The 27,896-nt window shown below is 43.1% G+C and overlaps 1 protein-coding gene across 2 annotated transcripts; it reads right to left on the bottom strand.

The window, feature by feature from the left end:
* On the bottom strand, positions 1 to 27,861 carry TINAG (tubulointerstitial nephritis antigen). 2 transcript variants are annotated; one of them, XM_079970521.1, is made up of 11 exons: positions 27,406 to 27,861; positions 23,758 to 23,821; positions 21,470 to 21,549; positions 19,248 to 19,366; positions 18,078 to 18,201; positions 15,928 to 16,078; positions 6,220 to 6,397; positions 5,486 to 5,531; positions 4,752 to 4,875; positions 1,647 to 1,692; positions 1 to 311 (listed from the first exon to the last, which is right to left on the bottom strand). In XM_079970521.1, exons 1-11 carry the CDS (start codon positions 27,734 to 27,736, stop codon positions 195 to 197), a joined length of 1,380 nt encoding a protein of 459 aa, XP_079826647.1. In that variant the 5' UTR covers positions 27,737 to 27,861; the 3' UTR covers positions 1 to 194. The 2 variants fall into 2 exon arrangements, with proteins under 2 accessions (XP_079826647.1, XP_079826648.1); XM_079970522.1 differs by having other exon boundaries at positions 2 to 311; positions 19,248 to 19,362; positions 21,460 to 21,549; positions 27,406 to 27,693.
* Between the last annotated feature and the right edge of the window lie 35 nt (positions 27,862 to 27,896).

A 27,896-nucleotide genomic window follows, 5' to 3' on the forward strand; every position in this document is an offset into this window, starting at 1 on the left:
GCAAAGCAAGTAACAGAATTTGATCGTGCTGGATGTACAGCCATGTTTTAATTCACACAGAAATGCAGTACGTTTAAGTGAAGGTAAAACAGACACTCAAAGAAAACATAAGGATGCACAAAGACATTATAGATGGTACATTCTGGGTATATAAAAAGCTTTTGGAGTGTAATAATGATATAAATGAAAATCAACTAAAGGTGACACTTAGTAGCTATAATGAGCTTTTCAATATCACATTCGTTTTCTCCACGTAAAATCCTGAAATAGCCATTTTCTCCCCAGGAGCTCCCCCAAGAATTTGCAGCAATCTACAGGAGGGGAAAGAAATAACTTTTTATTACTGTGAATGCCCAGATCGTAGTGAAGCAGGGATGTAGTGAAAGGAGAAAAGGAGTCGTATCGCCAGTGGCAATAATAGTACTGCCCTCTTCCAAAAGGTCTGCCACTTGCCCCCATATCTTATAAAGAACTACTTTATATAGAGTGAAACTTGTAGTATATCTAGCCCATTAGCAATACACTGACAGCACCCAGACATTACAAGATTAGACTAAATGCTATAAAAGACATGAGCTGAAGTTGTTCTGTATCTCCTTCTTGTAACCTAATACTCCCTGCTCTGGGTGGTGTCTTGTCCACTGTCCAATGGAGCTGTCAAGGGTTATTTGAGCTAGGGAATGGCTGGAGGGAGGGCTTAAGCAGCTTCTCTCCATCCAATCCAACTTGTAGTCTTTCCTGGCTAGCCTCCAACACCCCCCCCCCCACTGAACTCTCTTTGACATGTGGTAGTCTAAGGTTTGGGAAGCAGTTCACTTACAATGTTAGCCATATCTATCCTGCATCTATCCTGTTGCATTCTGAGAAAGGTATTATGAGGCATCCTGTTTATGCTGGCTATGGGAAATGATATTATTAAAAAACACCGATCTTTTAGATCTTAAAGGTCATGGCAATATGTATGGTTGGCATGCATATTTGTAGTATGAGAAGGTTAAAGCAGCTGATCTCTTAGTTTGCCATATCTCAAACTGGAATCAGGCCAGTGGCCCATCTAGTCCAGCATCCTGTTCTCACAGTGGTCCACCAGATGCCTGTGAGATTAGAGCACAAGAATTCTCTCCCTTCTTGTGGTTTACAGCAATTGGTATTCAGAAGCATTTGTGCCTCCAGCTGTAGAGGAAGAACTTAGGCCTCATGACTAGCAGTCATCGATAGTCACTGGAAATAGTCAGCAGAACTTTCACTCATTCTGCCACCAAACATTGCTATACTAATATAAGGTGAGAAAGCAGAAGGAAAACAATGACATTTTGCTAGAAACAACTGGCATTATTGGCAACCCAACCACAATGTGAGCCTCCAGTTTTGGTAGTCATGGAAGATCACATGGACTTGATGCAACCAATGAATGTGAAACAGTAAAATGGGAGGAGGGAAAGACAAATTTAGATAATTTACATGAGCAAAGAAGGCTATGACCCCAATCTAGAGAAAGATAGTCATGCTCGAGTAAGTTCCACTGAAAGGGATGGTTAGTTAATTTGCAAGTTGACCCATTCATTTTCAGTGGGACTTAAGCACAAGCAACTTTTCTGGTTGGGGTCCTCTGTCTTTGCTCTATCTTACTGCCCAAGTACACTTACCCAGAATTTCTGCTTTTGTCCATCTGCACCTGGCAGTGCACCCCACCTATCCAAAGAGATGGCATTCATCAGACATGCTATATTTTTTTCCTCCACCTCCCCCGTACATCAGGGTGGGGGTGATGAAATAAACATCAAAGGAAGGAGGAGCTTTTGACTGTGTACACCTTTGCGTACAAGCTTTGAAGCACTGCAGTTTGGTGTTTTCTAAAAGCACTTTTGCAGACATCATTTTGCAACTGTCTACACCTGCACACTATGCAGGCAGCATGAGAAGCTGTTGAAACACTGTCATCTGTACACACAGAAGGTGTGTCTAGCACACATTAGTTTCTTTGCTCCCTCCCCTTTCAACACCCACTGACTCTCCTTTTAAAGAAAAGGTGTCCAGAAGACTGCCAACCCAAGAGAAGGCACTCTCAGTTTCCACAAGTACTTCAGAATGCATTGCAAAATTATAGCAAAAGACACTTTAAAAACACCAAAGCCAACAATATGAAGACTACAATGAGTGAACTCTGCCCAGAAAATGTGTCTCCACAAGGCAGAGAAGGCACCTTACTGCTGTGTGTATCTGTATACACCCTTTGATATGTTTTGTTTTGTTTTTAAATGGTGAGCAATCAATATAAATCATAACAGAAGAGTGAATCTGAAAGTATATTGCTCATTGCTATGCTGATGAGACATGTATTTTCAGTGTCAACATGGAAATTGCAGGCAATGTTAGAGCTTAGACTTCTTGTCAGTTAAATAGCTTTTTATTTTCTTTAATGGGCTTTCTTCTGTGGGGAAGTTGCCAGCTCACTGAACCAAAGTTAAACAGAACGAGAGTAAGTAAATGTGAAGACCTTTCCCCTGAGTTTCTGCCCTCTGCATATCTATTTCAGCTACCCATTCCTTGGCTCATGATAAAATTAGCAGAATTGGGACTACAGACCTTTACAGATACTGATTAGACTACAGAATGGATTATCACCAGCCTCATTAGACTACAGAATGGATTATCACCAGCCTCTAACTATAAAGGAGCGACTGCTAGGGGAACAAAGGATTAAATAACCAGCTATGCAGATACCATGGTACCTTCTGCTGTCATTGACCAGATGAATCCCTCTTGAAATTGGTTGCATGAAGGGTTCCAGTTCAATAGACTCCATACTTTCAGCAAAGCTCGGTTTCCTGATTTTCCTGACTACAGTGTCCATATAGTAGCCAGTTTGTGATGACCCCTTTAGAAAATCTAGTTTCACTAAGGACCAGACTTAGATGCTTGCTCAGTTATGTAAAACACTAGCAACCTCACAGCCACATCCAAGCAGCATCTATGCAACTCCATCACAAGCCACCTTGGGCTTCAGAAAGGATGGAGGTTGACTGGAGTGGCCTGGCCTCCAATCTTATCCCAAGATGTGTCAGGATAACTCCCCCAAGTGCTGGAACAAGTTGGCACCAGAGAAATAGTGACAAGAAAGTTGTGGGAATTCATAAAAGCTACCAGGGAGGCACAAGGAGAAGGGGACGACAGAGGACGAGATGGTTGGACGGTGTTCTCGAAGCTAGCAGCATGGGTTTGACCAAACTGCGGGAGGCAGTGGAAGACAGGAGTGCCTGGCAATGTGGCGTTTGCCTCCTAGGATGGGTCATAAGGAAAGGGTTAAAATGGGTGTAATGTGATTGGCCAGTGAGAATGCAAGGGGGGAGTAAAAGTTAGAGTGGGAGCTGTTTGAGAGTCAGTTGAGGTTTGGGAGTTGAGAATTGAGGTTTGGGAGTTGGAAAAGTAAGAGGGAGGAATAGGCAGTGGGTTGGTCGAGTTGTATTGTGAGAGAGTGAGAGGAATTGTTAGGTTGAGTCAGATAGATAGTTGGAATAATCAGTGTGGAGTTGTTAGGAACTAAGATTAAGAAACTGACAAGAGAAAAATAAGCTGAAACCATATGCTTGTTCCTGCATTTAAAAATAAACTTGATTATTTGTTCATGTTAACAACTGTCTGGACTCCGTGTGTCCCCGTGAGCAGCAGGGTGGTGGCAGCGAAGAAAGCAATCACAGTGGTGGCACAGGGTCAATAGACCGTCAAACGTCCAGGGGCCTTGTGTGATCACCACAGGCATGCTCTGAACCATGGGGTCATGAAGACTTGGACACAACTAAACTACTAAACAACAACAACAACAACCAGGGAGGCAAGGCACGGCTGTGAAGTGCTTCCCCTCACAGAAGATGCTGTTTTAGCTGCTGTAGCAGCACAAAGCCTCTCTTGCCTTCTGGCAGCTAAAAAAAGACAGAGAAGACAATTTCTTGGGAAGCTGATACCCACTCATACATAAGATCATGAAGCATCACTTATTAAAGTGCAAGTGTGAAGAAACTTAAGGGAGCTGGAAATGTATTTTAACTGCAGGCTTGTAGCATTAACGATCCACTCAGTGATCCGTAAACCTCCACTTCTACCGCATATCAATAATGGCGAGAAGCAATTACTTTTAAAGTAGAGTTTTATACATTTAATTTATTCATCGGAAGACTCTCAAGTCCTAAGAGAAAGCATCAACCAGGGCAATAGAAGTTGTTGTGCAAAACAATGGAAAGGAGGAGATGTTGAAGAATCATAACCGCACCATACATTTAAAGCTCTCTTATACCACTTTAACAGTTGTGGCTTCCCCCAAAGATTGCTAGGAACCGTAGCATGTTAAGGATGCTGAGAGTGGCTAGGAAACCCCCCACAGAGCTACAATACCTAGCACCCTTAAAAACTACAATTCCCATGATTTTGGGGGGAAAGTCATAGCTATTAAAGTAGCGTAAGAGTAAAAACTAATTTTTAAAATATTTTAAAAATAAGTAGTATAAGAGTGCTTTAAATATTTGGTGTGGATGTGGCCTAGGTCTGTGCCCAGCCACTGTGTCCACTTTATGGGCTATAGCTCTGAAGTGGAAGGGGAAGCAAAACAAGGTGTGTATATTATATTCCCCACCCCTGTGCTTCAGAAGCCGAAATGACTTCAACTATAAGTGCCATTTAGTGTCCATGGTCCCATGCAACAGGACACTCTTCCGGCAGAGCTTCAGCAGGGATCCATGCTTTCAGACATCACTTACCCAACAATCTTGACAGAATGGGTTCTCCTGTGATTCTCATGTTGCAGCTGCCCACCTGTCCTCTGAATGTGCTTATAGATCCCGCTCTTGTAAAGGAAGAAATCATGATACACGTGCATGACAGCTGGATTTAAAAAAGGAACCAACAAGCAAAGTCAATATTAATTTTCCTTATTCTTCCAGTTTTACCTATGGCTCATCGCTGACAGGTCATAGATTAACAAGAAACTCTGCTTACGTCTGAAGTATGAAACATAAGCAAATAAGGTAAGTGTAAAACATTGGTGTAAGTGGAAGCAAAGCAGTTCTGTCTTCCCATTCCTGGTGTTTCCTGCAGCTTCTTTCATTTCTCCATTCCTAGCCTCTCCAGATAGGGTCAAGAAAGATGCATTTTCTGAAATCCTGGTTGACAGCTGCCAATCAGTGTAGACAATGAGTTCGACGGACCAACGACCTGACTGTCTGAGACACCTTCCTATGTTCCTAAGGACCAGGGGAAGGAAGACAACATGTGCAGGGAAGACATTGCCATTATAGTACTGGTGGGGATGTTATCACAGCCCTCCCTCTAAACAGAGGTAAGCAGCCCTATCAGTGATACAGACATCTGTTTGATGCTTGGTGTGATGTGTGGTGTTGGCACAAAGGACCTTACACAGTGCTTGCTTTTATGTGTGGGCAGGATGCAATAATTTGGTTTTGGTTTTGCAATCAAGAGCATTTGTTTTCTTTACCTTGCACTGGCCCGTTCTCCTTAATTTCTTTCATTATGTCCGTCTCCTAAAAGTGGAGGGAAGAGACATATACTATTTTTGCATATATTTCCCCACATTTAACATTTCAGAATGAGTTGGATATAAAGCTTTTACAACGCGCTGAATTTAACTATTGTGATAAATGGTCTGATCTTCCGGCTGCACAGGCTAATGTGAATGACTAGCTGTCACTTAATGCTTTTTCAATTTCCATGCTTATTGGTGCATTAGTAAATTTGTAAGTGCCTCAACTGTTGTTTCAAACTAAAGATTTTATCTCTAGAATTTCATTGGGTTTTGTTTATTGTCTTGTTTTAAAGGAAATTTACCTGAATGCTTCCTCTCAGGGGACACAAAGTTTACTTTCACAGTGATGATATAATAACAAACTTCTATCCAGTGCTGTAAAGTTTTGAAAAAACTTTCACATATATTATAGCAGTCCTGTAATGCAGTAATGCATTTTATTATCATATATCTGTTTTTAACTTTATGGTTCATTCCATAGTTCAAGAAAGGTACCAGACACCTAGGTGGAATCTAGACACATATAAAAACCACTTTGAAAACACTTTTATTTAAAAAAAGCGTTTTAAAAAATACATTGAATTTTCCATGGCTCACCATCACCATCTAGTGTCACATTGTATATTGCACTTAAAATACACTTAAAACGTTTTATTTGCATCTGAGTCCCTGTTGTCTGCACTTACCTGTGAGGAGATTCTGTAGGGAGAACCGCACTGATAAATGCGGTTGGATGGTTCTAAGGCATTTGGACATGGTCGCATAGCCTGCCTTTTCCCAGCAGCATCAGTCACACTTGAAACCCCACAAGCAGCCGGGTCAGATTGATTCCAGAATAATGGGTAGCAAGCATGAGACACCAGCCTATTGGGATCAGACGACATGTTATTTATTATTATTATTTTTCAATTATGTGTTTTCATTTTTAATTCCTCTTGAACCTACCAGAGCCAAATTTTGGGAGTTCATGGGGAGAGGGGGAAATCCTCTGTTGCACAAGTAGAAATCCTTGCACAGGGTTTGGGTTGATGGGAGTCGTTAGTTGAATCCTGCCCATAGTTTGGAAGCAATTGCTTTGAAGTAATGATGGAGAATGTATGACCCTTCAGATGTTTTTGTGCTAAAACTAACATCATCCCTGACTGTTGGTCATATTGGGTATGGCAAAGGAGAGTTGAAGGGCAACATCTAAAGGGTCTAAGGATGTGTGAATGTGCCATCATGTGACTGCACCTTAGTCCACTTGAACTTTTATCCACCATTTTCCATTCCACTGCAATTGGCTTATTTTGCACAGGTCTTCCTGAAGGAGCGTCTCCACCTCCATCATTCTGCCTGGACACTGAGGTCCAGCGCTGAGGGCCTTCTGGCAGTTCCCTCACTGCGAGAAGCCAAGTTACAGGGAACCAGGCAGAGGGCCTTCTCGGTAGTGGCACCTGCCCTGTGGAACACCCTCCCACCAGTGTGGTGTAGTAGTTAAGAGCGGTGTACTCGTAATCTGGTGAACTGGGTTCGCTTCCCCGCTCCTCCACATGCAGCTGCTGGGTGACCTTGGGCCAGTCACACTTCTCTGAAGTCTCTCAGCCCCACTCACCTCACAGAGTGTTTGTTGTGGGGGAGGAAGGCAAAAGGGAATGTTAGCCACTTTGAGACTCCTTCGGGTAGTGATAAAGCAGGATATCAAATCCAAACTCCTCCTCCTCCTCCAGATGTCAAAGAGAAAAACAACTACCAGACTTTTAGAAGACATTTGAAGGCAGCCCTCTTTAAGGAAGCTTTTAATGTTTAACAGACTACTGTATTTTAATACTTTGTTGGAAGCCGCCCAGAGTGACTGGGGAACCCAGCCAGATGGGCGGGGTATAAATAATAAATTCTATTCTATTCTATTTTGTCATCTGCCAATACAGAAACATATGTTTTTAAAAACATATATCAAGCCAACGATAGATGCACATATCTCAGCCATCAACCATTTACAAATATTCCCTGTGTGTTGCCTTTCCAGAGGGGAAGCCCCATTGCAGCAAAACCAACAAAGAGCCTTGTGGCACAATAAAGACAGAGTTAACGAAGTAGATATGAAGCAGTAATGAAGTAATGGTGATGAACTGCTGATAGCTCAGTCAGTAGAGCATGAGACTCTTCATCTCAGGGTTGTGGGTTTGAGACCCACATTAGGCAAAAGATTCCTGCATTGCAGTGAACTGGTCTATATGGTCCTTGTGGTCCCTTCCAACTCTACAGTTCTATGATTCTATGATAATGACTCATCACAAAGCCATCTACAGCTGCAGTCACAGCAATGTCTACTCAGAATTTATTACTGAGTGGCTGTAGATAGATAGATAGATAGATAGATAGATAGATAGATACATGATAGAAAGAAATCCAGGTAAGTAGGGTTAGGATTGTTCCCACCTTGGTCAATCCGATGCTTTTAAGACAGGGTTGGTGAGCCTTTTCAGACTGAGGTCCACATCCCCTTCTGCATGACCTTCTGAGGGATGCTATATTTCACCATCTTGATTTTACAATTCCATATATACTCATCAGCCTGTTTTGTTTCCCTCCGTGAGTCATCCAGGAAGGACCGCTTAGCATCCTGTTGACATTTTGCTCTGAATTCCCACATTATATTAAACATTTTATGAGCATGCTCTGTTGCCCCTTAATCACTTAGAAGTCCATTTTATGGCACAATTTGTGATATATATATATATATATATATATATATATATATATATATATATATCTTCTGCTGAACTATATATATAAAACTATATATATATATAACTTCTGCTGAAGTAATGCTTAAGGTAATTTATGTGTTAAATGCTTGTAGAAAACATGGTTTTGTATTTAATTCTTTTCTGTGTCAATTAATTTCTGCCATGTGAAAAGAACAGTAAAGAATAATTTGTTTCATTGGTTTTCAAATTCGCTGTAGAAAAGAGATATAGGCTGCCTCTAGCAATAATGAACAACAAATTATACACATTCAAGGTCAAGATAGACTTTTACTGAATAAAGTCTGATTGATTTGGAATTTTACAGGAAAGTTATTTCCTTCACTTCCTTCCTGCTCACGCACAGGAACACATCAGGCATGAAAAGGGAAGCCCATGCACACTTCCAATTAGGTACGGATGAATCCAGATGGTGTTGGACTCCAACTCTCCTTAGCCCCAGCCAGCATGGGAATTAGTCAGGGATCTAATGGGACTTGTAGCAGTAGTGTAGCATTGGTTGCCAGCACACAACTGTACTGAGGTAGCACCAGGTGCTGAAATGTTGTATCCCTAACAATTTTGCACCTGGAGCAACCACCCCTGTGTCCCCCGCACTACACCACTGACTTGTAGTCCAACTGGTCTCCCATCCCTGCCAGAGTGGCCTGCAACAATCCTCACAAACAGGCTGCTTATAATATGAACAGCCTACTTGCAGCAAATGACACCAGTGGATGCTACTAAGAACAATGAGATGAACTCATGAGACTCCCATTGCCACTGGTAATGGCAGGCGTGCTGTAATGCTGGTTGAGGAGGTGGTGGTGGTGGTGAGTTTAAAGATTCAGTTGGAGCCTGTGGGCATCTATTACTGGACATACACCTCTTTGATCTTCCCTATCTTGGTTTACAGGGGGGTTTTTTTAGGCCAAGCAGCCTCCTGGCAATTCAGGTTTATTCTGTATAACCCTTTGCTACAGATGGATCTTTCTTTTTCATTTGACACATGGACAGACTGCACATCATTTTATTTCTGTGCAAGGCATTTGTGTGTTAATTCCTTGGCGTGTTATTGACGATAAATGGTGAATGAGTGTGGGGTGGGGAGAGCAAAAGGCGGCAGAAAAGATTAAAGTGCCAAAGGCAGGGTAGAAGATGCCCGGTGCAAAACAGCAGGAGGGAGGCTCATCTATTATTTTAGAGTTGCTGAAGAATACCTGCATAATACATTAAATCAAATAATAAGGCACGGTAAGGACATTTGATCCTTTCAGGGCAAAAGAAGATTGTCAAATAATATGTCAAATCATTTTCTGTATTATGGCTTTCATCTAGTTAATTCGATTTAGAAATGCAGCTGGGACTGGAAGGCAAGTTATTGAATTCAAAAAAGACTAGAATCAGGCTGAAAAGATTGCATTCAGCTGGGTCCTATTCAGAGAAGACCCACTGAAATTAATGGACTGAAGTTAACCATGCCCATTATACTCTGAGTAGCTCTAACTTTGTATACAACCTGGAGCCTCATGAGTCGAGCTCAGTCTGATGACCCTCACCGATCTAGACACTGGTCTTGCACGATACTTTCATAGCCGCACCTGATTTAGGTATTTCAGGGAAAGAGCTGAGCATCATCAGCACAACAATCATGCAGTGCTCCAAAACCTCTAATAGCAAAATACTACGCTGCAACAAAAAAAAGCAGAGACATCACCTTGCCAACAAAGGCCCAGAATAGACATTAAGAAAGGTCAATTGCTGATTCTTCTTTTCCAGGATTTGAGATATCTTCTAAGGCTTCCAGTGTGCTTCTAAAAGACTTTAAAGTATTAGTCAGCACAACTGTTCAGTTAGAAAAGCAGTATGCTTGAACTGCTCATTCTGTGCAGAAGTTCTCAATGACTGGAAGTCATTGAAAATAATGCTAGACAAGGTAGCATAGAAGGGGTGGAGAAAAAGAGCTCCATGTTGTGGCTTATCCACTCATTAAAATTGTACTTGTTTATACCGTTCCTCAAAAGAGCTCGGGGTGGCACACATGGTTCTCTGCCCCTTCCCCCTATGCATTTTATCCTCACAATAACCCTGTGTGGTAGGTTAGGCTAAGAGACAATGACTAGCACAAAGTCATCCATTGAGCTTCCTTGAGAACGTGGCATTGTACTCTTCTTCTCCCAGGTCCTAGTTTATTAACTCTCCCCGCTACACCACATGGGCTGTGACCAAAATTCAGCAGAGATCTATGGGATCAACAGGTATCTTAGAGTCCACCTTACATGCTGAATGAATGGTGCAGGGCGTGGAAAATGCTCTCATAAGAAGCCATTGTAGGTGCATCCATGTTGTGTTAAGCAGTGTTAAGCAGTCTGCATCTCAGCAGGTTTAAAGGTAAAGGTAAAGGTACCCCTGCCCGTACGGGCCAGTCTTGACAGACTCTGGGGTTGTGCGCCCATCTCACTTAAGAGGCCAGGGGCCAGCGCTGTCCGGAGACACTTCCGGGTCATGTGGCCAGCGTGACATCGCTGCTCTGGCCAGAGCCAGAGCCAGAGCCAGAGCCGCACACGGAAACACCGTTTACCTTCCCGCTGGTAAGCGGTCCCTATTTATCTACTTGCACCCGGAGGTGCTTTCGAACTGCTAGGTTGGCAGGCGCTGGGACCGAGCAGCGGGAGCGCACCCCGCCGCAGGGATTCGAACCGCCGACCTTTCGATCGGCAAGCCCTAGGCGCTGAGGCTTTAACCCACAGCGCCACCTGCGTCTCAGCAGGTTTACTGCCTTCTAAATCGGGTGGATGGGACGCAGGTGGCGCTGTGGGTTAAAGCCTCAGCGCCTAGGGCTTGCCGATCGAAAGGTCGGCGGTTCGAATCCCTGCGGTGGGGTGCGCTCCCGCTGCTCGGTCCCAGCGCCTGCCAACCTAGCAGTTCGAAAGCACCTCCGGGTGCAAGTAGATAAATAGGGACCGCTTACCAGCGGGAAGGTAAACGGCGTTTCCGTGTGCGGCTCTGGCTCTGGCTCTGGCCAGAGCAGCGATGTCACGCTGGCCACGTGACCCGGAAGTGTCTCCGGACAGCGCTGGCCCCTGGCCTCTTAAGTGAGATGGGCGCACAACCCCAGAGTCTGTCAAGACTGGCCCGTACGGGCAGGGGTACCTTTACCTTTTAAATCGGGTGGAGAACCTGTGGCCCTCAAGGTGTTACTCTCCAATTCCCATCAGCTCCAGCCAGCATAGTCAATGGTAAGTGTTGATGGGAGCTGTAGTCCATCAACATCTCTAGGGCCCCAGGTTAGCCATCCCTGTTCTAATTGGAGGCCCTTCATCTCTCTCAATAGGGTATCTCAACAGGCAGTTCTTGTCCAGGTCCCCATCCACATCCCTGCTACTGAAACAGGAGAATAATGAGCTGTTGGGTGCCTTAAATCTAAACCATGGAGAGATGCCTTCCATTTAGTAGGATGGGCCTTTCAAAATGCTCAGCTCAACAGTGGTCCACTAGCTATGGTAATGTCCTAAGGTGTCAGATGGGACACCACTCTGACTTCTTAAGCCTGTAAGCTCTGCAGCCAAATCTGTACCTGCAGGATGGCAGATTTACAGCATAATCTTATACATATCTATTCAGAAGCACGTCCCATTGAAGTCAATGAGGCTTATTCCCTTCCAGGTTTATTGGTATAGGATACCCACCACAGATAATTAAATATTGATATAGGGAGCTGCCTAGAGATGTTTAAATTTGTGTGAGAGCCTATTACATTTTCTTAAGAGCCTTGTCAAATCAATTTAGAAAGTTAGCATCCCACTGGCATAGAATAACTACAGTTAGTGCAATACTGACAAATGAGTCTTGCAGCAGTCACATTTAAGCAAATAGGACGTTTAAACCGCAGTGAACAAGCAGGTAAAATTTTAGGTTTCTCCAGTGAAAGGGAGTCCTAATTTTCATCTCTGAGATCTGTCACATCGCCACAACATGCATAATTACTAGTACTGATGAGGCTTTGTTACCAACACAGGATTACTTTACATTTAAATCCTACAAAAGCGACAACATTCCCCCCCCCCCGAGATAAAAGCCTAACGTGCTTCTTCTTTTAAAATGCACTTTCCTTCTAAATATTCTTTTAAGCATTCTGACAATTTTCTAAAGGAGGATTATAGGGGGATTACTTAACTTAGTAGGTAGAATTATTTTCTACTCTGAAGGACTGGTGGCAGGAAGGAATGGCAGAAGGAAGAGATCTGGTACTGAAGCTAGAGAGGGGAAATCTAGAAGGTGCTTTTAATTACAAATGGAACATGGCACTCGCTTTAAAGTTCCTTAGATCAGGGATAGTCAACCTGGTGCCCTCCCAGTGTTGCCGGGAGTGTTGCCAGCTTCCATCATGCTGGCCTTGTTGTCTGGGGCTGCTGGGAGCTGGTGTCCAGTAAGATCTGGAGGGCACCATGTTGATTTGGAGGAAAAACTGCAGCGTAGAAGAGCATGTGCCGAAATCTGTAGAAATCTGGGAGTAACCGAATGGTCAGCACATGTCCCTTAAATTGCTCAGACACAGAATCACTTGCACAGACTTGTGGTACAAGACACATGATTCTACACATCTGTTTGGGGGCTGCTGGATGCAGGCTTCTACACCCATTCCACCCTCTACTAGTTGGTGTCTTGCCCTGCTATACCTGTGTATGGAGTACAGTCTCTGATTCTAGCAGCATTATTATAGTAGGGTGGAAGCGAGAAAATAAGAGAAGTAGAGTTGCCAGAGCTATGAGGGCCTAAAGATAGGATCTGCTGGGCAGATGAGCTGTCTTTAAGAGAGGCCATGCCAGCTTCTTCCCTCCTCAAGTGCTATAATGGCAAGGGATGATTTGTATGTTCAGAAACATCCACTGCAGACTGAGCTTTCATACTCTCATTTTCTCAAGGAGAATGACTTTCGGTGACTACGATCCACTCATATTGAGCTGTGAGTGATCAAAGAACTTGTGCTTACGCAAATCATTTATTTAAGAAAACTGGCAACACCCTTTTGGCTGTCATTTCGTGCTCATTAGGGAACAAGGAAGGCATAGAATGAATGTTATTTGAGCCATTACTTAGCCATCTTTAAGGATTTCAAATCCTGATCAGCATCATCTACAACGACTGACAGCAGCCCTACAGGGTTTCAGATGAGGGTCTCTCCTACTCCTGCCTGGAGATACCAGGGATTGTACCTGGAGCTTCTGTGTACAAATGAGATGCTCTGCCATGGAGCTATGGCTCTTCCCTTTAAGAGACTAGGGTGTGTCTTAGGAGCATGAGAAGTTCATTACTGCACTGTGCTGCTGCCTCCAGAGTGGAGATGCATAACCTCAAACGTGAAGGGAGCATGCCTGGGCAGAGTAGGCTGAGAGGTGACAGATGTACCTAATGTAAAGAAGTCTCCACGGTAGGCCCTGAGGGAACCATCACACCCTTCATTCCAAAAAGAATATGCTACAGGTAAAAGTCACTTTCGTGTGACATTCTGGTTTTGATGTATGAATCAGCAATGAGCCATTTATGAAACAATACATGTCTACACAGAAGTAAATCTTGCTGAGGTCAACTGGGCTTTCTCCCAATTAAGTAAATGTAGGGTGCACTTAATCTGGGCATTAAGTTTCACTGAACCTCACAGGGCTTACTTCTGAATGGGGGCAAGGTATATAGGATTGTGTTTTAAGTTGCTAAGAAAACAAAGAATCCAGTGGCATCTAAATAACTAACAAATTTATTCTGACAAAGCTTTTGTGGACTAGGGTATACATTGTTTAACAGCAGCAGCAGCAACAACAACAACAAAACAACAACAACACGCTCATCTGACTGGGTTGTCCCAGCCACTCTGGGTGGCTTCCAACAAAAACACAGGAAAAACAAAACAACAAACATTAAAAGCTTCCCAATGGGGAAGATGCAGGAGAAATGATTTTGTGGAAATATGGAAGGTGTTTGTAGAATTTGTACTGTTAAAATGAAAAGGATGGTGGAGTGCACATTTTTGTTCTTATTTATTTATGATCCTTACTTTGTCAAAATAAAATCATCATCTAATAAAGAGAGAGAGAGAGAGAGAGAGAGAGAGAGAGAGAGAGAGAGAGAGAGAGAGCTATGCTTGTCAGCTGTGATTATAAGTCATTTTATTTCTAAGTAGATGAGCCTATGTCTTGGACAGGCATATATCTTATGGAATTATTTGGATGTATCATTTTGAACATTTTGGAACTGTTGTTGAAGAAGTTGATGTTAGTAAAGCCTTGAACAACAACAATAATACAAAAGCTTCCTGAAATAGGGCTGTCTTCAGATGTGTGTGTGTGTATATATATATATATATAGAGAGAGAGAGAGAGAGAGAGAGAGAGTTGCTGTGTTTAACTCTTTGACATCTGTCAGGAAGGCATTCCACAAGGCAGGTGTGACTACTGAAAAGGCCTTCTGCCTGGCTGCCTGTAGCTTCCGTTCTCACCATGAGGGAACTGCCAAAAGGCCCTCAGTGTTGGACCGCTGTAGCTGACATATCCAATGAATCACAGAATCATAGAGTTGAGGTAAACTCAAGTAAATGAAAATGTATGTTATAATATATTTGCTTGCCTTTAAGGTGCTACAGACCTCACTGTTGTTTCAGCAACTTACAGTACAATCAGGACTGCCCCACCCATGAGGCAAGGTGAGGCAAACACTTTGGGCAGCAGGATCTACAGAGGCAGCAGATCCAGCCTCCAGGGAATACATCACTTGCTGCCACTGCTGGCTGCAGCGCACTACTTGCCTAACCAGAAGTTGTTTTTGTTGCAACAGGCCACTACAGCTTCCCCTCTGAATTTAGCTACCACATTCAAATAAACAGACCCTGACAATCAAGGAATTGTTGGTCAAATGTCAAATTTGATTCAAAATTAGTTTTGAAATTTGCTTATGACAGTTATTAGAGAGTTTGATGACCATAACGCGTCCCAGGAATCAACCCTATTATATTTGCACCAGTCCTATTTCTAAGGCTCAGGGTGACGTCAGTATTATAGTGTTCATCTTTGTAACAATCTAAAGAGGTTGCTACTTTTTAAATGTTACAGATGGCGCACTGTAACTGGTCCAAGAAACTGTGGGTGGATCTAAACACAGAAAAAGAATTACATAAATAAGTCAGAAATTAGTTTGTTTTAACAAAAGGGGGGAAATCTCTATGGAAAATCACGTTTTAAAATTTCCTGCTCTCTGGCGCCATCTGGTGTTGCATGTTTATAGCACATTCAGATCTCTGTTTCTTTACTAATGTAGCTGGGTCTTAAGGCCATCCGTGAGTAAGTGAGGGAAGTCATTTTTGCACTCACATCTCCTGTGTACAGTTCCTTGCATATGAATGGCATGGCTTAAGTATGTGAATACATTAACATTGCACTCTCTGGACAATAGATCTGCAATTCATATGGCACTTCTTATTGATACTGAGAAAGTTATTGGGAAATCTTATCAGGTTTGCATTTATGCTTTGCATAAATTTAAAATATGTCAGCTTGGTGACTTTGTTTTTGTTTTGCTTCAGGATGTTCACATATATAAGTTGCTTTTCTTAAAACATTATTGTTGTTGATTGTTTTAAACTCTAAAAGCACAGTAAGTAAATGATTTATTTACCCATATTTTTTGAGGTAAGACCAAGCCCCATTTATGCTTCCTCCTCTGCATCCAAGCTGGTTTCTGGTGTCACAAGAGATCAAATTTTGAGGGGAAAGGTTGTCTGTGAAACGGCCTTTGGACCCAATTGCTATTCTGTCTGCCGCAACACCTGTTTTATGGGAAACAGTTGGATTACTAAGTAATCTATATTGTTTGGACGGTTAGAATTTTCTCCGTGCCAGACATAATAAATCTGTGTCACAGAATATATATGGAACCACAGAGTTTCCTTTAATTCTAGCGAATTGCTATGAGGGAATGCCCTCAACTTTAAGGTTTCAAATTCCCACACAATTGGAGATGGACTTTGATAGGTTGCATCTTCAAATGCGATCAATCCCTTTGGCCAGCTGGAAGGGAAGTTGAGAAACTCAAGATGCCCCAATTTGCTTGCCTACAGGGTATATCCTACCTAAAGCATACCTGAGAAGTCCCTGTATGGCTTAGGACCTGGGATTTCTTCCCACACAAACGTGTGCATCCACTTCTGAGAGTGACCCTTAGGAACACAGGAAGCTGCTCCATATCTAGTCGGACAATTGGTCCGTCTAGCTCAGGATTCCCCACATTAACCTGCAGCCACATTTCAGGGTTTCAGTTAGGAGGCATTCCCAGTCCTACCTGGAGATGCCAGGGATTGAACCTGGGACCTTCTGTATGCAAAGCACATGCTCTACCACTGAGCTATGACCTTTCTCCTTCTCTGTGTCCCACCACTGCCAGAGCTTCCATTGGTGACTTTGTGGGAGAAGCCCTTCTCTAGGTTAGTGCCCAGGTTGCTTTGGATGGTGACTGGAGCAAAAAAAGCAGACTCTAGTGCTGCTATTCCACTCCCATAACAACCTTTGATGCAGCAGATTCCTCCACTAATGGAAGAGGAGGAGATGGGATTGCTTCCAATTCCGCCCCTCGTCCTGGAGGCCCCCAAGCCAACTTCCATGGTGCTGTGGAGGGTCTAGGACAATTTGTGTGTGTGTGTGTGTGTGTGTGTGAGAGAGAGAGAGAGAGAGAGAGAGAGAGAGAGAGAGAGAGATACAGGAGGCACTAGAGGGAAGATGAAATGGTCAGCCCTCCTCTCTCCTCCTCTCATATTGCCAGAGCCATCTGCTGGTTCAAAAGCCATGAAGCAAGTGGAATGGCAACACTGGATTCCACCCAGAACATCCTGCCACTCCTTTCTGCTGCCAGAGGGCAACTAATCACGGCTACAGATAGGTTTTTCCTAGAGAAGTAGATGGGAAGGAAAAGCAGACAACTCCAGTGCATGGTTGGTCTCCAGCCAATGGCTAGGGCCAAGCTGCTCTTCCGCTTTATGGTGCTGATGAGGGAAAGAGACCTCTGAGCATCTTTTCATCAAATTCTATCTTCCCACCCCCACCGATTTCTATATTGCTATGTTATCCAAATCAACCAGGCATTAGTCCATTGGTTTGCAAAAATCAGCAACTTCCTGTAGATCAGAAGAGTAGTCCATTCTCTTTCAGCAAGAGTCACATGTATCCACAGAGCCTTTCCCTGGCACCCACAGGGTTCCCTGCTGCCCATTGAAATTAGGCTTGAAAGAAGTATCATACTTTCTCAAACAGAATATGTTTCAGTGTGTGTTTGGTTGTGGCATCTGTGTGGTGCCCACAACAGATGTTGCAGATGAGTCCACAGACCTCTAAAGGGTTGACTGACCTCTGTCTTATGCTGATCTCTTGCATGGGCACCTGTGTACACAGAGAGTTCCCATCTAAGGAGGATGCCTGGCTGCATATTATAGACATGCTGTTTACTCTATTGATGTGGTTAGGGAAGATTGCATTTGCATGTTACTCTGCACCCCAAAGACCAGACTGGGTCTGTCTTTTATTCTAGCTTACGATCCACCTCCCCATTTAAGGGGCATTAGAGGGGAGACATTAAATTATAGGAGAATCCCCAAGGGAAAAAAAGACTACCCTAAACAGATAAAATAGTAAACCCTTTTGAAACTTTTGGAAAAGTAAAGAGATGCACATACCTCCTCTAGCAAGCAGTGAACTTCTAACTGAAATATTCTATTGCAAGTATGGACAGCCTCTCTCATACATTTAGGGTGCAAGAAAAAGGGGGGGACACATTACTTGCAGTTGAAAAGGCCCATGATGCTGCACAGTTTCTCTGATCCAGTGGGTCATGAATCCACCCAGGCCATTCATACGAGGCCACAAAAAATTCGGGGAAATCTGTTTCTGTGATCAGGTTTTCCTACAAGAAACCCAAGGCATTTGACTGTATTCAAACATACATATTATGACCAATAGTGACTCTCTAGGGTTTCAGATGGCAGGATCTCCCAGGCCAAGCTAGAGATGCTGGGGATTGTACATGGGGACCTTCTGCATGCAAAGGAGATGCTTTGCCACTGAGCCACAGCCTTTCCCCATTTGACCCCATGGGTAAATTTCTAAGGACCACTTTTCCCAAGTGTTATATGTTTTCTAATTGTTACATGTTATTTCAGGCTAATGCTATTCTAGGCTGCATCAACAGAAGTCCAGTGTCAGATCAAGGGAAGTCATATGACCACCCTTTTCTGCCTTGGACATACCACACCTGGAATATTGTGTCCAGTTCTGGGTGCCACAATTTAAGGACACTGACAAGCTGTGCAAAGGAGGGCAACTGAAATGATCAAGGGTCTGGAAACCAAGCCTTATGAGGAATGGTTGAGGGAGTTTGGTATGCTTAGCCTAGAAAAGAGGAGATTTGATAGCCATCTTCAGATATCTAAAGGGCGGTCACATGGAAGATGGAGCAAGCTTGTTTTCTTCTGCACTGCAGGGTATGATCTGAATGAATGGATTCAGGTTACAAGAAAGGAGATTCTGACTAAACATCAGGAAAAACTTTCTGATGGCAAGAGTTGTTCGACAATAGAACAGACAGGTGGTGGACTCTCCTTCCCTGGAGGTTTTTAAGCAGAGGTTGGATGGCCATCTGTCATGGATGCTTCAGTTGAGATTCCTGCACTGCAGGAGGTTGGACTAGATGATCGTCAGGGTTCCTTCCAATTCTACAGTTTTATGATTCTGTGATTCTTTGTGCTAATCTGAGTGAGCAGCTTTCCCTCAGAGGAAGATTTCATTTTCACATATAAGAGAATCATGGTTTTCACCTGGTTAGCCAATTGCCTCTGCTTGACACATTATTTCAGTGTCATGCCCAGGATGAAGCGTAGCTTGAGGATGACTGTGGAGAAAGGCTCCATTGAAGTTTGCTGTTTGAAGAGAGGAGAGAAAATGAAAACCTACCGTGACTTGTCTTGTGTCCAGCAGGGCAGCAGATGGGGGAAACGTGCCAAGACGATAATAGAAACCTTCTTTCAAACTCATTCCCCAGAACTGGCTGTAGTTCGTAGCTTTCCATCTGCCTCGGTGATAAAAAAATAAAAAAATAGTGTGTTAGTCATGCATGTTTAGCTCTATGGGCAGTACATCATAGATGTTGCCATTTTTTGAATGAAGCCTTCATAAGATTTCCCTTCATAGAAAACGATCTTCCACTGATGTGGGAAATGGTAGCATTTAAACTTGCCATTCAGGGTCTGCATTCGTACAATAAAAAGGAATACATTGCCCATTCCTTTTAAGATAATACTTTGATAATTCTGGGCCATTTCCCTCCTTTCAACATAAAGATGGCATTCTGAGTTTCATCATTCACACAAATTCACGCCATTCAGTGCACTATCATGCTATAGCTTAGTCATATTGCTTATCAGCTAGTACTATGTGCAAAATTGCAGTGCGTTAATCACAGAAGATTGAGCTTTGCTATAGATATGCACAACCACAAGATTTATTTCTGTGCATCCGTTCTCAAGATTTATCACTCAGATTTTATCTTGAAGGTTTCTTTCACATTTGTTTGTTTGTTTGTTTGAAATGTTCCCCTTGCATCCACCATAGGTATTTTCCCCCTGTAGTGTTGAAATGCCTGATCCATATGTGGTGATGTCCAAGGCTAGTCATATTCACAGTAGACCTATTGAAATCAATGGGTTTCAATGGGTCTACTCTACAGCTAACACTAGGTATCACCCACAGCAAACCCATTTCCAGGAACCATGATGATTTAGATTTCCAAGCTCATGTTTATCACATGAAACTTTGCTGACACAAAAATGGTGGTGGGACAGCGATCATGGTAATCTCACCTACAGTTGAAATGCAAGGGGTCGTCTTTTGCTGCAACAGTACTTACACATACATAGTGTGAGACACACACATCCCTTCTTTGTCTTATCTACTGGGAGCGGGTGGCACTGTGGTCTAAAGCACCAACCCCCTTGGGTCAGCAGTTCGGAAGGTCAGCAGTTCGAGTCAGTGTAACGGTGGTGAGCTCCCATTGCTCTGTCCCAGCTCCTGCCAACCTAGCAGTTTGAAAGCACACCAGTGCAAGTAGATAAATAGGTACCGCTGCAGCAGGAAGCTAAACAGTGTTTTCGTGCGCTCTGGCATTCATCACGGTGGTCCATTGTACCAGAAGTGGTTTAGTCATGCTGACCACATGACCTGGAAAGCTTTATGTGGACAAACGCTATCTCCCTCAACCTGAAGTAAGATGAGCACCACACCCCATAGTCGCCTATGACTGGACTTAACCATCCAGGGGTCCTCCTATCTTATGAAATAGGATCTGATTTACTGAGGGTTTCACCCGGCAACTGCTCAAGAACATTACTTAAAATACCCCACTAACAAACACAGAGTTATTTTACATTAACAAATGTTATTACATTAACAAATGTCTACTTTATGCATGGCTATCCTCCTATAGTGTGTGTGTGTAAAATCATGGATACAAACATACATTTTTGGAGCAGAGGGAGTTATTACAAAGTGAAACCCGGGTTTCAATTTAGTCACCTTTTAATTGTGACATATCTGCTGCTTGTGATGTATAGACCTGCCAGGCCCAGGCAGCAAGATATGGGAATCGCAGCAGAAAGTAATACTGTTTCTGCATTTTGTCTCCCGTGGGCTCAGTTAAGATGAAAAAATCTTGGTGACACAGAGTCATCAAGTCGTGCTGCACAGAGCAGAAATCCCTAGTGGAATAAGTGACCTATATGTTCAATATAAAGAGTCATCAAATCATAAAGTTATAAAAATCAATGCGCTCCTTCTTGAAAATGGAAACTAACTTCATGGGGGCACTCAGCATTCAATTTGTGTGTGTGAAGCCATTACTCTCAGTATGTAAATCATCGGGGGAATAATGTTCGGAGCTTCAGAGAGAGGTTGCTTCTCTATGCTGTTTAGAGGAAAGAAGAAAATCACATATCTTGCACTGTGCTCACAGAAGAGGTGTAATAATAAATGCATACACACACATCTGTGGGCATGGTGCTTGAAAAAAAAAGATATCAAGGCAATTGCGTAAGGCTCAAGTGATCCTTTTCTCTGTGAATAAAATGGGAGCTATTTCCAACTTAGTGCTGCAGAACAGGACTTTTCTCACCCATAGTTACCATCGTTGATTTGCTTAATTAAGCTGGGCTGCACAAGGCACGTTTCTTCTAGGCAGTTCCACTTGCTGCTCATGCATTTGCTGAAAGGAATAAAAGGAGAGAGTAAGACGTACATAGGAAAAGTTTGTGGAGAATAATTACAAACACATAGTACGTGGTCCTGAAACAATGATCTTATAATCCTCTTTTCATCTCTCCCTCTCTGTGTGTGTATCTGGTGAAGAACATTTGGGCTTCTGTCGTATATTCCTTCTTTGTTTTATCTGCTTGGTGACAGGTTTTTTTTAAATCAATAATCAAGATTAGTGGGTATTCAGTAACTCTTATGGGCCCCACCAGTGGCGTAGCGTGGGTTGTCAGCACCCGGGGCAAGGCAAGTAATTTGCGCCCCCTAACCCGTGGATTTGCGCCCCCTAACCCTACCCCTAACCCTAACCCCCAGATGTTGCGCCCGGTGCGGCCGGCCCCCCTGCACCCCCGACGCTACGCCACTGGGCCCCACAAAAGAATGGGTTCTTCTAAATCTAGTTTATGATTTACAGTTGCCCCCCAGAATATAGCTGTTCTTTGGAACAGATGCCTGCCCTATCTCAGAAAAATCTTCCACACCACTTTCATAAGAGCTTCCTAATGAAAAGCACTATGTTGAGGGAAACCTGTTAGAATTAGGGATATGTGTGGCACTGTGGTGTGAACCCACCGAGCCTCTTGAGCTTGCTGATTGTAAGGTCAGCAGTTCAAATCTGCATGAAGGGGTGGGTTCCTGTAGCTTTGTCTCAGCTCCTACCAATCTAACAGTTTGAAAGCATACCAGCAGGAGTAGATAAATGGGTACCACTGTGGCAGGAAGATAAACAGCGTTTCTGTGAGCTCTGGTTTCTGTCATGGTATCCTGAAAGTAGAGTTGAGCGCCACACCCCATAGTCAAATTTGACTGGACCTAACTGTCCAGGGGGCTTTACCTTTTTCACCTTTGTGACAATGTCCTTAAAGTGAAGAATCATAAACTGTCACATGCCTGCAGACCTGTTCCCCAGATAGAAATGGAATTCATTCTAGGGTTGTACATTCTGCTTTCCAGACCATTCACAGTCCAAATGCTGCTGCTGAATTGTTAGGATGGATTTGGGAATGGAATCTGGCCAAGACCAGCAGCTGGGTCCTCAGATACAACACACCATTTTATCTGATCAAAAAATTAGTCATGTTAGTGCTTTGCTCTCTCTGTAATGCATGCAGCCCTGCATTGAAAATTGCCCAATTAATATCCATTTGAAAGAGAGGTTAATGGGCTTGTTAATGCATTCAAAATAAGGTGTAGATGCTCTCTCTCTCTCCTGTATTGCTTGGCAAATGCTGTGGGATTTTAGTTTAAATATGCTCCTGCTGCCTCAGGCTGCGATCCTAAACCCACTCGCCTGGTAATAAGCCCCACTGAACATAGATAGGCTCACCCTGTTAGTTGCCCTAACTTAAGATGTAATCAAGAATTACATTTAAAGGGCAGGGAAGAGACAATATTTCAGTTCTCTTTCTTTTTTACTCCTCTTCAATCACATTGATCTGTATAAGGTCAATGACTAATAACTAAGCAAGCTTTTAATTATGGATTTTAATGCACCAGCAGCTTTTCTGACAGAGATTCCAGTATTCTTTTCACTTTCAAAAGAAACCCCCACACCATCTAAATTCCTTAGCTGAATTTGAAAGGGCAACTGGAGTCTGTGATCTCTTACTTCACAGTCTCTAATTAATAAATTTGGTGAATCACCTATCAGCCAAACAACATTGGTACAATACTGACCAAATCCTTTTCAAATAGTCTCAGTATCTATAGGTAAAGGTAAAGGGACCCCTGACCATTAGGTCCAGTCGTGGCCACCTCTGGGGTTGCGGCACTCATCTCGCTTTATTGGCCGAGGGAGCCAGCATACAGCTGGTCATGTGGCCACCATGACTAAGCTGCTACTGGCGAACCAGAGCAGCACACAGAAACGCCATTTATCTTCCCGCCGGAGCGCTACCTATTTATCTACTTGCACTTTGACGTGCTTTCGAACTGCTAGGTTGGCAGGACTCAGTATCTATACAGTGACTTAAAATGCATGAAATGTTTCACATCCATTATCTTGTTGGAATCCTTGCTACACATTCTGTCTATATTGCAGGTGGGAGATGAATGGGTTGCCTAAAACCAGCTTGTGAGTTTGTGAGATAGACAAGATTTGAGCTGGTTTCTTAAGGCTGATCTCAAGAGTGAAGACGTTCCATTTGTTTCTCTCAATTACCAGGAATTGCAGTTGTCTTGAATCGTTGCTCCTTCTTCATAGTACCGACCACCTTTGAAGCATCCTGCCAATGCAGTACATAGAGAAAGGAGGCCATAATTAGCCAAATGCCAGCGAGGTAATTGATTGTACAAAATTGGCCTAAAGACAGAGGATAGCATTCTGTCCCACCGCCCAGTTTCTGCCAAGTAGACATTTTAATTTTCTGCATCAGTGAACTTGATGAATAAGTGAATCATGCCCGTACAAATTGAGAAAAGATTTCATTATATATTCTTGTAATGCTGTTTACATATCCCTCTGCTTCCAGCATAATTATTCACATTCCTAAGAAGGTTTAATGATCATTCCTTTGTTTCCCCATCTGAAAAAATTTATGCTGTGTACTCACTTTAAGCAGAGTACACAAGCATCATTAGATTCATATAAACATGGAATGAAACATGCATTTTCCTGTCAGCTAATTCTGAACACAGTATAGTTGAAAAACTAATGGATCTGGAATGTTTCCAAAAAAGAAAGAAAAAGAAGTCACGAATATTAGCCAAAACCCTACTAAAGATAATTGTGTGATACAGTCCTGTTGAGAGCAACAGACTTACGCTAGTCACAACTAACATCCTCTGTTTATTGTGTAGGCCAACCCTGTGCATGTTTACTCAGGAGCAACTCTGCTTGATAGGGCTTATTCCCAGTGGCATATCTCTGATATTTCAGAGTCATCTTCTCTAACTCCGTGGCCACTTTTGGAAGTAACGCTAAGCCAAACCAGGGCTTGGCTTGGCATTAACACACAAATACACAGGTTCCTGAGGAGAGGATCATGGCCATTTTGCTCCTCCCTGGTCTTTTTATAGTTCAGCTTGGTGCATCAGCTAAGCCACTGAGCTACAGCCCTTCTCACATGTAACCATGTTTACCCCAACTCCCATGTTTACCCCAAAACATGTTTCTACCACTCTTCCGTTGTTCCCCCAAGTTTTCATTTTAGATTGTAAGCTCATCAGGGCAGGGACCTGTCCTCTTGTATTCTCTAAAGTACCATATACAACCGATAGACACTGAATGAATAGAACTGCAGAGACTTGCAGCTTTAGATACAGTAATATTTATGAATCGAGGCCACTAATAGTTAATAAGGTGCCTCCAACCCACCAGGAGAAAAAATTATACAGACCTTTTTTGTGATCAGGAGACAATCACCCCTCTCTTTTCTAAGTAGGAGATAGATTTAGTATTATTTTTCAGTTCATAGAGGCAGAAATAGATGATAGATGATAGAGATAGATAGATAGATGATAGATAGATAGATAGATATAGATAGATGATAGATAGGTGATAGATAGATGATAGATAGATGATAGATAGATGATAGATAGATGATAGATAGATGATAGGGATAGATAGATGATGATGATAGGTAGGTAGGTAGGGAGGGAGGTAGATGATAGATGTTTGTATCTGTAACAGGCTTTAATGGGCTGATGTGCACAGCTCACTGCGGCAAAGAGAATGCTGCCTGAGATGGGAAGATGCCAACTGTCTTTCTCTTCCTCCAGCTTCCTGGAGGAACAAGCCTCACTGAATTCCACTCTTCACAGCCGCTTCACAGAAAGTCCTTCTGATCTGCGCTGCCTCAAATGAGGGAGCCTCTGCCATCATTAGCAGAGAATAGATATTCTCCTCCATGGGGTTTCCTTGGCAAATACAGCTCCACGCCAGGCTATCAGCTGGAAGAATTGTTTGCCGGCAATTTAACTGAAAGGAGCCAACTTGCTATTGGTACTCAGCAGAGATTCTCTTTTCTTTCAGAGGTGTGTGGAAATTGGAGGGTGAGAACGGAGCCCTGTCCCTTTCAGCATTTCCTTTTCATGCTTTTCTGCTGGAACTAGAGCCAGGTTAGTGCTTGCATTATTTCCGTGGATAGCCTTGCTTAATTCAGGGCTAGTGATGTTGTTGGACTCCAACGTCCATCAGCCTCAGCCAGCGTGGTCAATTGTCAGGGATAATGGGAGTTGTAGTCCAGCAATACCAAGAGGGACATCAGTTCCCCCTCTCCCAACCTAGTTGGCAATGGATTCCATGAAGAACACATGCAATATCAGAAATTTGTAGACCTTTGGTCCCATGTGTAATCCATGTTCTGGTGATACTCTTGCTACTATAGTCCTTAATATTATTTGAGTCTGGTTTGGTTTGGAGTAGGAGAGGAGAAGCAGCTGGTGTAAAATTGGTATAGCTCTCTTAAAGTCTACCAGTGATTTTGGGCCTTAGCTCAGTGGTAGAACATCGGCTTTGCATGCAGAAGGTCACAGGTTCAATTCCAAGCATCTCCAGATATCTGAAATCCTTGGAGTGATTCTGCTAGTCATTGTAAAAAAAAGGTAAAGGTAACGGACCCCTGGATGGTTAAGTCCAGTCAAAGGTGACTATGGGGTTGCGGCGCTCATCTTGCTTTCAGGCTGAGGGAGCCGGTGTTTGTCCACAGACAGCTTCTGGGTCTTGTGACCCATGACTAAACCCCTTCTGGGGCAATGGAACACCATGACGGAAGCCAGAGTGCATGGAAACACTGTTTACCTTCCCGCCACAGCGGTACCTATTTACCTACTTGCACTGGTGTGCTTTCGAACTTCTAGGTTGGCAGGAGCTGGGACAGGGCAATGTGAGCTCACTGGTTGTGAGGATTCGAACCCCCAACCTTCTGATCAGCAAGCCCAAGAGGCTCAGTGGTTTAGCCCACAGCTCCACCCACGTCAGTGTATGCAGTATGCAGTGTGTGCAGTACTTAACTTGATGGACCAATGGCCTGACTGACAGCTTCCTACATTGTTGTTCCCATGAATTACACAAGGGTTTTAGAATCTAGAAGCAAAAACACCAGGTCCAGAACCGAAAAGACAAATGAAAAAAAAAGGAGGATCAGATTCCATCTAAATAGGAGCAAAGCCACTTGTTTGTTGCTGCTTTGCTGTACATTCCTGTCTATAGATCTAGAGCCCTGACTCATCTTCAGAGATGAGAGGGGGAATCCAGATTTGCCACGGAGGTTTTCCTTATTAGATCTCAGAGGATGCCTTTAAATATTTTTTTCTGAAACAGGTATCGACTTTCCAAACATTATTTGAATTCATCTTCAAATCTATGACTAACTGAAGTCCATTGATTTCAACTGGTCTAATCTGAGTAGAGCTTATGTTAGCCTCTACGATTACAGGTGGTAAAAGCATAACATAATTTTGTGTGCTAAATTACTTTACGGTATCTGTCACAGCGCAGTGTGTGAAATCTAAGAGCATGTTTTGTTAATAACTTCCGATGAAATTTGAGAAACGTCATTTGCAATACATTTTGATTTCTATTAAAATGTGTTTAAAATGAGCAATGCTACCAAATATATTGCTTAATTTTGCAAGTTCACAGATTCTATCTGTGGGGAAAGTTCTTAGCTCAGTCATAGAGCGTCTGCTTTTGATGCAGAAGGTCCCAGATTCCATCTCTGTCATCTCCAAGTAGAGGACACACCTCCTAACTTGCCAATAGCAGTTTCTAAAAAAATAAATAATGTTGTAGCATTTGGCCAGTATACATTCAGGGGGCCACATAGGTTTTACGCCAAATGCAGCTGGATATATATTCAACACTCACCCGCTAGCACTGATGAAGCTGTAATAGGGTGGCTCCGGCAAACAGTCCAGAAATCAGGGCAGCAGTCTACAGAGCCAGGAGGGCCTGAGGAACAGAAAGCATCACAGTAGCATGTGGCATTCCTGGCATAGTACAGAAAGGTGCAGCCATCATCTCTGCCTGGACAGCAGCCTCGTAGCCTACAGTAATTTCCCCTCGATGGCGCCCTTTTGGCTCTGTTTTCCGTCGAATGGTCTTTCAGCAGAATATTATTCTTGGAGGCATATAATCTGTCCATGCAAAGCATGTCTGCAAAGCAACAAAAAACCAAAAGGCAGGTATAGATCTCCATTTTGGGGTGTTTGTTTCCCACTGGTAGATTTTATAGCTCTCCCTGAGCAGGACTCTTCCAGAATGGTTCTCTACCAAGTGTGCAGGTCAAAACAAAGCAAAAAAAAATGCTCATGATTCGAGCAAGAAGTCCAAACTGAAGCTTGGAAAATAATGTTCTC

Source organism: Podarcis cretensis (assembly GCF_951804945.1).
Source record: "Podarcis cretensis genome assembly, chromosome: 3".
NCBI lineage: Eukaryota > Metazoa > Chordata > Lepidosauria > Squamata > Lacertidae > Podarcis > Podarcis cretensis.